This window comes from Struthio camelus, chromosome Z (genome assembly GCF_040807025.1).
Source record: "Struthio camelus isolate bStrCam1 chromosome Z, bStrCam1.hap1, whole genome shotgun sequence".
NCBI classification, from domain to species: domain Eukaryota; kingdom Metazoa; phylum Chordata; class Aves; order Struthioniformes; family Struthionidae; genus Struthio; species Struthio camelus.
Window position 1 is genome coordinate 84,864,092 of NC_090982.1, and position 14,032 is coordinate 84,878,123.

The following is a 14,032-nucleotide window of genomic DNA, read 5'->3' on the forward strand; positions in this document are numbered from 1 at the left end:
TGAAAGTATCTTTGACATAGTACATTCAAAGCACTAACGAGATACTGCTGTAGTGAAAATGAAGAGGTAAGAAGTCTAACCTTTTCTTCAAGATTTTCTCTAGCTAGAAGTTCTTGGATAGACATTCTAGTGCATTTTGGCTGCAGAGCAGAACATTGCTGTCAGGAAAGTAAAGTACTAATTCATCCAGATACAATGGATGGGCTTGTTCTGGGTAGGGAGCACAGCTGAGTGATAGAGGCTTTCATTAAATTCTGACTCCAATCCCCTTTCTACCCACCATTGTTGAAGTTCTCTGTTATCTTCTGGAAGAAGGCTTAGCAAATAGGAGACATGGCTGCATGGCAGTGCTCAAAGCATTTGACACACCTCATCTACAAAGTCAAGTGGATTATATAAGACTAATAATTATTTCCTGTGCATACATCAGTAAGTAGTTTACCTTAACACTTACCTCATGCCACAGCCTATGGAAAAAAAAAAAAAAATCTGTCTTTGAAAAGAAGGGCTCAAGGCCTGTAAGTCTGCTTCTGCCACTGCTGTCAGACATCTGGAAGGTGTAGGACTAAAGGCAGCTGCTGAAGTCATGCCCAGGATAGCTGCAGATACCTTAGGCTTGATAAGTAACCACTAGCAGGGCACAGCTGTTAACCCTGTTTAGTAAAATTTCAGCCATATTTTATAATACCAAGACTGTTCTAGAGCACTTAAGTTTTTTCCTTTTTTTAAAGGGGAAAAAAGGACAAGTTTTTTCCTTTTCTGACTTACATGCGAGACATTTACCTCCCTTCAGGCAGTTTAGCAATTCCTGTGTCACACTTTGCTATTAAGAGTACAAACAGCATCTTCAGTAACAGATACCAGTTTTAAACACTTTATTTAGAATGGCTTTTGAACCTCTCAGCATTCTATTGTTCAAGTTACTGTGCAATTGTGATGCAGAAAGCACTGATCAGCTGCAGGCCATTAGGCAGAAAACCTCACAAGTAGCATGGCTTTATTGGAAATAAATCATGCTAAAAAACTGATCCTTTTAACAGGTACAAAAAAATTTAAAGATGGAGGAAGGAGAAGAAAGGGTAGAGGCGATATTAAGACCAACATATGAATTGAAGACTGGTGTGAAAGATCATACAAAAAAGGCAATGAGGAACAGTAATGCAGCATTCAAGATGGGAGTACAGGGCAGACAAAAGTTACAATAGATCCTGCTTCAATATTTTTTATCCATGTACTTAGTTCAAATACTGTAACAGTAACAGAAGGCTAAAAACACCAAACGTCTCAGACTAAAGAAATAAGAAAAAAAGAAACACAAGATTGGGAAAAACTGAAAGCTGGTAACTAGGGAAAGAGTAATTTCAGATACAGTTACTCAACAGAAACACAACAAACACTTGGAAAGTTGCTATGTCAACATACATAGACAATACCATTATTCCAGCTCTATGGAAATGATTTGATTTTCCTGGTCTGTAACCTCTTCCACAGACAGTACTAAGGAGGTTATCCCTAGACATGTGTGCATACATGTGTGGGGAAACACTGCATACACAGAACAAAGCAGCAGATTCAGCGTATTCAAATAGGAGGAAGTGTTGTCGGTCTAATTAGAAAAGCCATGATTAGACAGCCATGTAATACAGGACAATGTTACTAAATCCTAAACATGTAGCACTGGTTAGGTGGAAGAGCACACACCTACAGCATTTGTCTTCCAAAACAACAAGTCTCCACCATGGCAAGTCAAACTGCAGTATCACCCAACAGGATACAACAGTTAATGAAGTAACAGAAGCCACGGGCAGGACCTCCTAGAAAACAATCCTGCATTAGATAAAGCATGAGAGAGACACTCTCTCCTTACAGCTGCCATACAAAGCACACACTTGAGTTTACCATCTGGGGCAGGTTGGCATTTACAGTAAGGACCAACAAGGACTCTATAATCCAAATAGTTCTTTCTTATCAGCCCTTAAAGTTGTCAGGCCAGAGAGTCAACTATAGCTCAGTGGTGCAGAGTTGTTCAGTTGATTTTGGAGGTACGGGGTTTTTTTCAGGGGAGGTGTCATAGTTGTGGAGTGACAGCACAGTTTGTATAATGCAGGGTTTGCATAGATAATTTGTCCCCTTCCCAGCCCAAAGAACGTTAAGAGGAAGAAGTCACAGTTTAGGATTCTGTTGCATTTGTGAACACCACGAAATCAGGAAAAAAAGCCAACACATTTACAGAGGCTTCCCATACCTTCCAGCACAGGAGGAAGAAGGGAGCAAGAGAAATATAAAACACAAGTCATGGCTATTTCACAAAGCTTCATTGTCTTAATGAAGTTTATTACAGGCCCCAGTTGAGAAGGTATTAAAAATTCACCAATGCATACACTTCTGCACCTTTGTCCAGGTTGTTGTTGTTGTTCTAGAGTGGTTAAGTGCCTTTTTTTTTTAATTAAAAAAAAGTTTGTTTGTTTGTTTTTTTTACATTATTGCTGTTTTGACAACAAAATTAAAAACCAGTTTTGGACTCCATCCAGCAACAAAAAGTCAGTTTCCCCAGAACAAGCCAAAAGGGTAAAAGCAGGTTCTGAAGGGGCCTTTTCTCTACCAGCTATTTAATGAGCAAGAAAAAAAAAATTCTAATCACTTCTGTTCCTAGTGTAGATGAATTTACTCCATTTTCCAGAAGGCAAATCTTTTCAATAAATATCGGAATAACTTCCAAGACGCTGCAGTTCCAGAGACACAACAAGCAGCTCTGTGTGATTTCTCCTGGAGTCCCATGCTGCCCCTTGTTTCAGTCCAGTGAGATGATGTCAGGAGCGCTGCCTCCACTGCTGGTTATAACTCCAGTCTCGCTCCTGCTCGAGGAGCTAACGTGAGTGCTGCTCTCGTGGTGACTGGTTGATGTGATGATGCTGCCAGGCGTGCTGCTTGTTAAGGTTGAGGTGAGACTATCCAAAAACATAGGAGGACAGTACTGCTTGAAACAAACAATGAAGAATGAAGAGACTAACTGCACAAGGGAAATGTATGCTCTGAAGATACATCTTCCCTACAACAAGCACAAAACAAGTTACTGGCAGAATCTCATTAAAACATGCATGGTGAGAACCAGAGTTCTGCAAACCAGCAAGTAAGCAAGCAGAGATGGTAGTCACAACCCTTCTTCCTATCTTCCCCTTTTTCTCGTTAAGTGGTTAGCTTGAGAATTTAATGGCACATAAGGAAACGCTATCACAGCCACAAAGTGATCACCATTAAAAGCATCTGTGCACTGTTCACACTCCTCATTGCAGGACCTAATTATATAATTCAGGCTCCTTTCATCCTGAAAGGTAATACAATACTCTTTGCTAGTTCAGAGATCAGGATAACTTCATCCTCTGAAATGGCAGCAGCTGTACTAGTCACCACTTTCACAGCATGCATCGTTGCCAGCAATGAGGCATGCAGGTCTGTAAACATTTTTACCAGTACAAACAAGCTGCAAGTCCAATTAAAAAAATTTTTTTTTTTAAATTTCCAAAACAGAAGACAAGCCTTCTCAAAGTAAAGCTGAACACAACGAGTATTTAGAAACACAAAGGTTGCCAAGCGTCACAGAAGAGGAGAATCTTAATAGTTAAGATTCCCCCTACATTCAGTAAGAAAAATTAAGATTTATTGAACTCTGTAGACTCTAATCTTAGAATATTCTATGTTTGGAATCATATGTTTGGAACTGAGCCTGAATTGTTTGAACTGTCCAAGATGGACACTTTGTAGCACCATACTTTCTTCTGAAGTCTCCGTATGAACAGACTTTTGGTATTCCCACTTGGATAGCTGAGATCTCAAGGTCAGGCACAACATATTGCAAGATACAGTAAGTGGAAAGAAAAAGTTCCTCCTTTAAGGTACCAGGACATCAGCTCTACAGTAAAGTCCCATTACCGTTTGCTAGTGACAGACCCAGAGAGGAAGCAGAAGGGTTGGCTTCGGATCCTACTGTCTTGGTCATGGAGCCAATATCCCCCCTTTCTGAAGGCAGTAGCGTCTCTTGTGTGAGCATCTTGTTACATTAAGAATCGTTTTTCCTAACTGTATTTAAAGCTTGTGTTTCTGGGACAGGAGATGCACCAACTACTATTGACTTAGGAAATTTCCATATAATCCAGAGCCTGGCCTGCAGATACACAATATAAACTAAGAGCACAAAAATCACGATGGTTGTATCCAAGTCAGTGTTACGCAAACATTTGCTTCAGTAAGGCAAACCATCAAAGATTTTCTTGTGCCTGGATTTATTATAGTGAAGATAACTGCATCTCCCCTGAACGTGTCCTTACTCTGTTACCAAAGAGTATTTGGGGCAATTATGTTTTTCTGCTCTGCGGTTAGGTCTAACCGAGCGGACTGCAAACATGATATGAATGATGACAGCATCCTGATAGTTACTTAAGATAGTATGTTGTGGAAAAAAAAAAAAAAGATTTTAAAAATTAAGCCCCATTGCAGTTCAGAAACATACCTGTGAATCAACTGGGATTAGTGAAAGAAAATCCAGACCTAGAAAGAAAAGAAGGATAATAAATTGATGCGTCTTTCATCTGTTCATTTAGTGGTGATACAATTTTAAGGAACTCTGTTGTTGTAGAATAGATTTTGCATTTGTTACACCGTTTCTAAATGAAGTATACCACTGTCACACCACTCTCAAGGATTACTTCAGTCAGCAGCGAAAGAGTTATCTAGTACAAGTGGCTCTTTTTAAGAATGAAAATGACATAATGATGTATTATTCACTGGATATTGCAGGGTGGTTCAATGTGGTTGCTTAGATGGAGGTTGCCAGTTGGAGCTGTTGGTTCATAGTGCAAGTTTCACTGCATATTGTACCTGACTTGGCCAAACTGGGACATGAAGAGTGTCATCACATTAAAGATGCTGGAATGAAGTAAAGTCACAACATGCACAAGTCCAAAAACAAGCAGCAGGTCTCTTCCTCCACCCATGGGCAGCCAATAAGGAAACATTTCTAATATCATCCCCGTTTTGTGTCTAGACAAATAAAAGGAATGAAGAAGAGGAAACTGCAAGTAGTTCAAGGTATATCCTCCAAGAGCAGTGAAAGCTAGCGTCCATCTTATACGCCATTAACGTGTACGCATTTAGGGCATGATGTTTAAAAGTATGAAAACAATGAGAAATCACAGTCTCTGCTTTGTTTCTAAACGTTGGCCTTGTGTTTGTGACATCAACAAAAAAATGGTAAACCTAACTCCCTCCCTCTCCCCTCGCTGTCAAATCTGTTCTGGACAGCAGTATCTCTCCTCCATAAGAGGAGATTTTTATCAGAGATTTAAGCTCAACTGCTTTTACAGAATTTACAGCTCCTTGCGTTTTAAAACGTTCTGGAACTTCAGCTGATAGAGAGGAACAAAATAGTTCTAGACTTCAGTTCCCTCAGCTTACTCTCCCGTCCAATTTAGGAAGCCACCGGGTTTCTTGACAAGGGAGAAGTGGAGGGAGGGAGCAGAAAGGGAACTAAAGAGGGCGGAGAAACAAAGGGCACGATACCCATCTCATAGCCAAACCAATGCTGAAAGATGAAGGAAGAAGCCAGAGATGTTGTTGAGGAGAAATGGAAACAGGCAATGGAACAGGGCAAGGGAACTGCACAAGGTCCAGTTTGATGCCTGTTGTCAAGTCACCATTTCCTAGGCTCTGGGCTCATTAAAGCTGGTGGAAAACCCCAGAGTCCCTATCTACAATGTTCTTTTGAAGGAGCCAGGATAGAAAATAATCAGTATCCCCACCTTTTGTCTGATATTTAGCAGCAGTGTTGAAGAATACATCATAGGCATTTAGGGTATGTCTAGGTAAAGAAAGTCAATAGGAGGTCAGCTTACATATTGTAGCTCACCTTAAGCTTTTTCATACAGTCTAGACAGAGACCACCACTAGAATCAGCTAGCAGAATTTTTCTACAGAGTCTGGATGAGTTAGTGCCAGTTCTGTAACTTAAATAAGCGGCTACTCTCCCTTACATTTATGACACACAACAACCAGATGTCTGTATAAAGTCTAACTGAATAAAAAAAAAACCACACACGCACACACACACACACCACCACCACCACACACGTTTCTGGCTGCCATACGAAAATGCCAATTTGAGGGTATGGCCTAGAAGCAATGTTTTTGACACCAGAGTTTTGAAGAGCAATCTGAGACTGGAAAGATAGTCAGATAACCTGCCTTTCCTAGACTTGTCTAGGCATTGTCTTAGTCCAGTACTTCATATAAGTCTTGTTCCATTAAGAGAGTTAGTCAATTCTCCAATTTCTGCCCACCCCACAAATTAATAAGGCAGAATAGAAATAGCCAGAAAAATAGCTACCACCTACCTGGCAGGTCCGATGAAATACTGGATATTGGTGGATGATGGAATGGTACTGGGTAGTCTGTTAATGAAGGAGGAATAGCAGCAGCATCAACTGTTGTCACACTGGGCACTCTTACAGTAGACGGCTGATACATGAGAACCCTGTTTTAAACAGCATGGGAAATTACAAACAACCTGGCCGTTAGTTACAGAAGAGAAAGTATGCACCACTGTGCACGCTCATTCACAAGGTCACTATGTTAACACCACAACTATAGTGTGGCTACTCACTACACAGTACTCCACTCTAATTTCCTCTTTGATAACAGTCTTCCTTATAACATGACCGTATCTTGGCTCTCAACAGCAGCTGTGACATAAGAGCAAGTTGGCATTAAAACAAAGTACAGTGCTGGAGTCATTTATAACAGTCTACTATCCAGGAACAGAAGTGGACATTTGTATTTGTAGAGTACCCTGGGAGGGATGGGCTGACAGCCAGAGCCAGGAGGAGGGCACTTCTTTAAAGTTCTCCACACATAACTGTTCCTCAGTGCTAACCTGTCACGCCAAGGATGCGACTGACCATTACTCAGCTCCTGGAGCACAGATTACCAACACAGAGTTAGATATCAAACCCTTAGAGCCTGAACCCAAGCTGAAGTTCAGCTCTCTAGCAGCACACCACCAGTATCCCCACCTTTTGTCTGATATTTAGCTGCACTGTTGAAAGATGCATCACAGGCGTTTAGGCACCCAGCCATCTACATAAATCTTTCATCAGCTCCCAGTTCAGGTGGAAATACCAAAGAGTCCCCGCTCCCAGCTGTTCAGTGTCCCTCCTTTCAGCCCACCAGCAGCAAGTTCTATCCATTCATGCCTTCCTTCCCAGATATCTGCATTGATGCATTTGGCTGCTACTGATTTCAGAAGCCACCTTTCGGACCCTTCTGTCTCAAGCACCTCAGCTTATGTTGCTCCTGCCTAAGGAAGGCCACCCCACAATTTTGTAAAGACTAGTATTCAGGCAACACTGTCACCAAAAAGCCTGTCTTAGGCTCACATTTGGAAAGTGGCATGTTTTCATTCTCAAACAGTAAGAAAAAAATACATTGATATCAGATATACAAGAAAACTCAGCCCTTCTGCAATTATAGTTGCACATAGCCATCTCACACAAACACAGGAGCAGTATTATGGAAGGGAGTCTTGGTGCCTTCTGAAACTTCATTAACAGATGTGGTATTTGTAGCTATTTTTTCCTTATAAAAATAAAGAGTCTCTTGCAGAAGGACTCCTCCACAGTCCTCACAACAAGAAACAGCATGTCAAGCATCACTGCTGAAAATTGTTGAAGACCACCAACTATTTGCTCGCCAAAGACCACATATTCCTGTGGACTAGAGACGCAGCGCACCTGCTCACCACTTCAAGAGGTGGCAAAACAGAAGGATTTATTATTATTTTAATAAAAAAAAAAAAGGACACAAGCCGCTATGCTGAGAGACGCACACACATCTCACACATGCAAGTGGGACTAACCCGTCAGCCATTACTAAACACTGACACTTGTGGATCAGTGACTGCTGGTGAGCCTAACAAGTGCCCCTCTCTCCCTGCTGCGTCGGTTGTGCGCCCTGCCGGTCTCTCACACCCTATGGGCTAACAGCAACAACTTCAGGGGAAGCCACAAGCAGCGACTGCAGCTGAGTTGCACAGATTCGGGACAGGAGAAGGCACAACAGTAAAGAAGCTAGTCAGCCCTAGACGAGTCAGACACGACTATGAGGTTGTTCGCAGAGGGGTTGGGAGGTGGTTCGTTATGCTAACCAAAGGTTATCGTATCATATCAGAACTGACTGATAACCAAGACGCTCCAAAGTTTACAGGGAGGAGATGGAAAACTTGCATCTTGATTCACAGAATCACAGAATGAATGGCCAAGGTCGGAAAGGACCTCTGGAGATCATTCAACACACCAGCGTGCCTCCCTTCCAAGACTGACAGGATAGAGGAAACATGCACACAGCCTAGTTTCCTGGCAGCCAGAGCAGATAACAAAGGGTATTAGAGACAGCGAAAAAGCCGTTAAGACAACACCAACGTAACAAGAACGCATAAGGCTTCTGCACTAGGGACAATCAGCTTTCTCAGGAGAATACTGTCCATTAGTTTCATCCGTTTCCTTTTCTAGGGAAAACATCCCTGCAAACACAGCAACAGTCAGCGCAAGCCTTTTGTGAGATGTAAAACTATTTAATAATGTTTTGCCTGTACAAAGGTACTGTATCAATACAACCTTCTGCAAGCAGAGGCCTAAAAATTCTCCTCTGGCAAGGTGGAGCTGGATCCCGAAGAGAGATTACAAGTCCATTGGTGTACACATCAGTTTATCTGAGACATTACAGAATAACAACTAACTTTAAAATTGACAAACCCTTTGGTTGGGCTTCCTTGCGTTTCAGACATAAATATGCACTTCCTTTTGGCAGGAGGATCTTCCTCTTCATCAGAGGAGCTTTCTATTGTCAAGTCAATAACATCAACTTTCTTCTTGTTCACCTCATTGGCCACTGTCACAGCACATGGTTTGCTAACAACACTGGAACCTAAACAAGAAGTAAAACATCACTGATTTTTAAAGGCTGTTGACAGCAGCAGTTTCAATTCACAACAGAACCAGCATCTCAAATCCTATCTTGGCCAGTCTTCCTGGCCGCTATAGAGGATGTCAGGGTCCAGGAGCAGTTTTATTAGCAGCATTGTGTCACACTGAGAGCAATAAGCACAAGCTTTAATCTTCAATTACCAATTTAAGGTAAGCTCTGAAGCTTTCATTTTCTGAAGCGTTATAAAAAACCCCAAAGACAAACCCCAGGCATGCACACCTCTAGACAAACCATCCCTTCTTTTAGCTTAAAGGATAAGGTGAAAACTGTTAAACCCTCCCCCTCTCAAAAAAAAAAAAAAAAAAACACACAACACTATCTGTGCCCGTTATCCTAGCTACAAAGTCCCCAAGACATCAAGCTTTTTTGTTGGTTTCTGACCAGTACCCAGATGCACATACTTTCTATTTTGGTGCACTGTGGACTAGAGACTTTCACAGCTTCTTTCTTAGGCCTCATAGGACACCAGGAACCATCCTCTTGGAATTTAATCTCGTCCACATCTGAACATTCATTTAGGATTTCCATAAAGAGCCTGAAAAAGTTAAAGTTAGGTTGCTTTGATTTTGATTCCAGTCTTTTGCTAAGTGAAAAACAAACAGCTGAAAAGCTAATTATGAGGAACTTTGAACCATAGCATGTACTCTCCCCCTAGTTCACCTTACCTAAAGGACTGCAATTACAGCCTTTGCGGAAGTCCATAGGCAGAAATGTAAAGAGGACCACAGTCTACCCATATTCAGCTCAAGCATTATTACAATTCATAGACTTCTGTACAGAAGTAGAAATCATCAGTTTTTAAACCAAGTTTGACATGGTTTGTAAGTTAAAACTCAAGTCCAAAAGCTTCACAGTGATTGGTTTGTGTAAAAGGGAGACTATCTCATCCCCGGATGTCATGTTTAGATTCCTCCCAAGGAAACAGGCTGTAGCTCAAAAGCTTAATGATGCAATCAGGAGATGAGTTTACCTCCTTTATTATTACATAGGAATAGAAACTAAAAGGATTCTAATGGTTCCTTCCAGCCTAACATATTTTGATAAAGAAAATAGTTGGAAATGGCTAAATCTTAAGTCTCAAAAAGTAACTATCAAGTTCATTGTGAAAAACTTCACAAAAGTGAGTTCTGTACTCTGCAGACCCTGTTTCTTACCCATCTAATATTAGGCTCTCGTAAGCTGCCTTTTTGTCACAGACAGGACAAATCCAGGTAGGCTTCTTTTCATTCATTTGAAGATAAAGAGCAGCATCAAAACATTGCAGGTGTGTGCAAGTAACAGCCCGGCATGGGATTGTCAGTCTCATTTTCCCCAGCTGCAGAAGATGCATTAAGAGAGTGTCAACAGCGGAAAGCTAAGCAGGTCTTGATGGCTGAGAGTGAAGCCAGATGCAGTCGGTGAGGTAGCAGTCTCTTCTCACTACAGAGGTGCTCAATGTACACCTCTTTACATGCCAACCCACCCTATCAAAGTACATACTGTGTACTCTGAGGAACAATAAAGCAGCCTCAAAGTTTTTACTAAGGAGCTGAGACCCAGCAGAAACGTTTCAAAGCAGACTGCAACAATCTGCACTGAGTGGTCTTGTATCAACATTATTTTGAGGACTTCATTTTTGCTACTAAGCTACTGCAGCACCCAATTTATCCTGTCCTTTCAGCCAAATAGTTCAAATTTTTTTGTGAGCTCCAATTAATTTTCGACTCAGACTGGCATTATAACTATTTTAAACACATGACTTTAACAGACCAGTCACAAACACAAGACCAGTTTCTTCCTGGGAAGAGAAAGCAAGGCAAGGTTACCAGGTGATCAGTTTGTTTTTCTTTACAGTAGCTGGCAGCATAAGAGACCTGAATTTTATTTCTCATTGTGCCCTTCAATTATTCCATCACCCTGTCCAAATAGTCTCAAGGCCTCAGTGCTGCCCGACTACTCCTTTTAAAAGTCTCAGTACACATAAAAATAGCAACTTGATTCTGACTGTGTTAAAGCAGAGGCATTCATAGTTCCAAATCACAGTTGGCTGAATGTTGTTACAGTCAGGTGCTCGTAAATGCACCCTTCTCCCCCATGTTTTATATTTAAGAAGCAGTATATAAACAAAAGCCATTGAAAAGTTGGAAAAGCAAGGCGTTTTAAAATCAGCCCAGTTCCGCACTGAAGATGAAAATATAGATCTGTATATAGTAATTTCCAGCCTTACTTACAGGACACATCAGAGATACTCGCAGACTGGTTGTGGCAATCTCACTATCAGGATCTGCAGTTAGTTTTTCTTTAACTATTAAAATAAATAAGAAATTACACACAGACATCTCCATTATATTTAAAATGCTATTTTTGATTCTCCAGCATACGAACTTTGTTTCCAGCTACCTAAAAAACTAGGCATCCAGGAAACTAGTTTATAGCAAGTACTACATTAACAGTAGTTTCACTATTTAAAGGCAACCATCAAACACGGCACATAGTGAGACTGTTTTGATGCGTGGCAGGTGCACTAAGAGCCACAACTGTTAGTAAACTTGACCCAACACACAAGGAGATAAATAAAAGAGTAGTTATCAGCAAGTAAGGCACAAAGACAGGAATAGCAGCGTCACATGCAAGTGAAGAAAATATGGATATTTAGGACATCTTTTTGCACCTTACAGCCCTCCACAGCAAACGGCCTTCCCTGCATTCCTGTAAGGACACCTGAGATGTCGTCTCCAAGTGTGCCTCCCTACTAGCACAGGGACCTACAGTGAATCAGCGCATAACAGCTCAGCAACAGCAAGGAAACCTTTGATCTACTCTGGCCATGGGCTTTCCCCCCCCCACCATCCCCATCCCCAAACTGCTGCAAGTCTGCTGAGTGTTACCAGTTCTAAAGAGCTACAACGGCCCTGAAGAACTACAAACAGGAAAATTGATTCGACTTACTTAGTGCTCTGGAATGATCAGGGTTTCTGATACCTTTCATTTTTAACCTCTGCAAAAGCATAGCTGAAGTAAGCTGACGAACGAGATACACAGACATGGAGTAGTTCTACAAAAAAAGCGATTAAAAATGAAAAATTAACACAGCACTTCCACTACAACAATAAATCACTATTTACACTAGTTGTAGCATATAGTAAAAACATAACTGTGCCAGTTTTTTGCTTGATAGCTATACTTTGAAAAGCATTAACAGGTGACTTCATCACTGTGAAAGAATCCAATACTCTTACCATAATTTTTCTGCTAATCCAGTCCAACTGGATTGTCCTACTCCAGCTGTGACTTAACTAAAAAGTCTCGTCCTCCAGAATCAAGAGACAAATTTGGTCTTTTCTTGAAAAGACGACTTGGAGACTCACCTTCTTACGCACGTGGCCTTTAAGAACTTCTCATATTTTTCTCTTAAACCCTTCCTTTTTGTCAGTATCATTCTGGCATTGGGAGCTCAAAGATAACCACGCGTTGTAAAGAAAAGACGAATGCTTCTTCCGGTGCAAGCACAACACCTTCAAGAGGCACAAACCTGCACCAATTTCTTTCTGCTGCTCTTTTTTTTCCCCCTGTAGCTTGCTCTCCACTTTTAAGCCAAGCCTAGTTACACCCTATCCTCTCCTCTCAGGCTGGCTGTATGCCCTCGTGTTTATTACTACTCCCCAATTCATGCCACTTTCCAGCTTCCTTTGTGCAAGGGCAACGCTCTTTTCAAGGTCGCTAATGAAGAGAAGCCTCTGCCAGTCCCACTACTGTAGAACAACAATGGTTTCATCATTTTAACAAACACAACCTGCGATCGCTTATTTCCGTCCCCTGCCAGCCATCTTTTTATGGCTCCTATAACATCTGGGTACCACCCAAGAATTTTAAGCACACAAACAGCTACCACCATGCTCCTGCTTAGCCGATGTAAAAAAAAAAATAAAATAGCTCTTACCTAGATCAGCAGCTATAGTGACTAACTTACATGTGAAACCACTCTGTAGAAAAAAAAGGGGTTTTGTTTGTTTGTTTCTAAAAGAAGGGCCATATATTGCACTATTTATTGCCTACAGAATGAAATCCAGAATCAAGCCTGACCAGGCTGGATTTATGCCTCCTTTGCTCAGAAGCCCTGCTGCATCAGTCAAACGTCACCACCAGCACAATCCCAACCTCCCACAACAGCCATAAGTGACCTCTCAGACAAGCAGGACCACTACCACAACAGCCTGAACCGATCACCAAGCACAAGATCAATTGCTGAACGCTCAGCTGTATCAAAGCACTCAAGCACCAAGCATTTTATAGACGCAACTAGGAACCAGTCAAATGCATGCCAATAACCCCTCGCCATGTGAGCCTGCGGACGCTCCACACTATCCCTGCTTAATGACTTCATTTAAATGAGGAGCGAAGGCTTGCTACATGTGCTGTGTTACTCAGAACAGAGCACTAACCTTGAACCAACAAACTTGCTTCTCAAGTCAAGGGGAAATGATGGGACAACCTCCAACTCATTTGCTTGCATGGGAATGTATTTTGGCAAATGCAGGGGAGCGAGAGCACGTGGGGACAGAAGGAAAAGGCCAAGACCACACATGCCTTCTGTGGCCGCTTCGAGGCTCTCATGCCTTATGATTGGGAAGCAATCACTTAGATCTTTTTCACTCCCTCGCTCTGTTTTAGGGAAGCTTTGCTGTCAGCACTGCCCTTCATTCCCTTTTTGAACGTTTACCTTCTCCCCGATTTTTTTAAAGCTTCAGTTTGTTCATATATATAGTAATAAGTTCACGCTGCAGTCTCACTTTGAGGCATATGCCCAATTCATATTGCTCTCCTTTCACTTTTTTTAAAGATCAAAAGCTCTTTCGATAATTGAGTCCAGAAGGACCTACAAAAGTAGCCACAGACTGAAGAATACGTAATTCATTATTTAGCAATAGCTGCAAGGGACTACTACTAAACCTAAGAATTAAAAAGACTCCTCTCACTGCCTTCTCCTGATTATGGGGGAGGAGCGTCTAAGCAGTCACTC

The 14,032-nt window shown here is 41.6% G+C and overlaps 1 protein-coding gene across 7 annotated transcripts in view; it reads right to left on the reverse strand.

The window, feature by feature from the left end:
• Positions 1-582: 582 nt before the first annotated feature.
• The window catches only part of PIAS2 (protein inhibitor of activated STAT 2), a 33,847-nt gene continuing 20,397 nt past the window's right edge, over positions 583-14,032 (reverse strand). Inside the window, exons 7-16 of one of the 7 annotated variants that reach the window (XR_011138016.1) lie at positions 11,962-12,067; positions 11,244-11,317; positions 10,188-10,348; positions 9,435-9,568; positions 8,802-8,973; positions 6,387-6,526; positions 5,796-5,854; positions 4,876-5,037; positions 4,508-4,545; positions 583-2,948 (exon numbers count right to left, since the gene is read on the reverse strand). Coding sequence is in view for 3 of the 7 variants with exons in the window: in XM_068928628.1 (XP_068784729.1) it covers positions 2,792-2,977; positions 4,508-4,545; positions 6,387-6,526; positions 8,802-8,973; positions 9,435-9,568; positions 10,188-10,348; positions 11,244-11,317; positions 11,962-12,067 (1,011 nt within the window). In the remaining 4 variants the exon portion in view is untranslated. Of the gene's footprint in view, positions 2,978-4,507; positions 4,546-4,875; positions 5,038-5,795; positions 5,855-6,386; positions 6,527-8,801; positions 8,974-9,434; positions 9,569-10,187; positions 10,349-11,243; positions 11,318-11,961; positions 12,068-14,032 lie in introns of all 7 variants that reach the window. The other 6 variants (XR_011138017.1, XR_011138015.1, XR_011138014.1 and 3 more) reach the window with 6 other exon arrangements.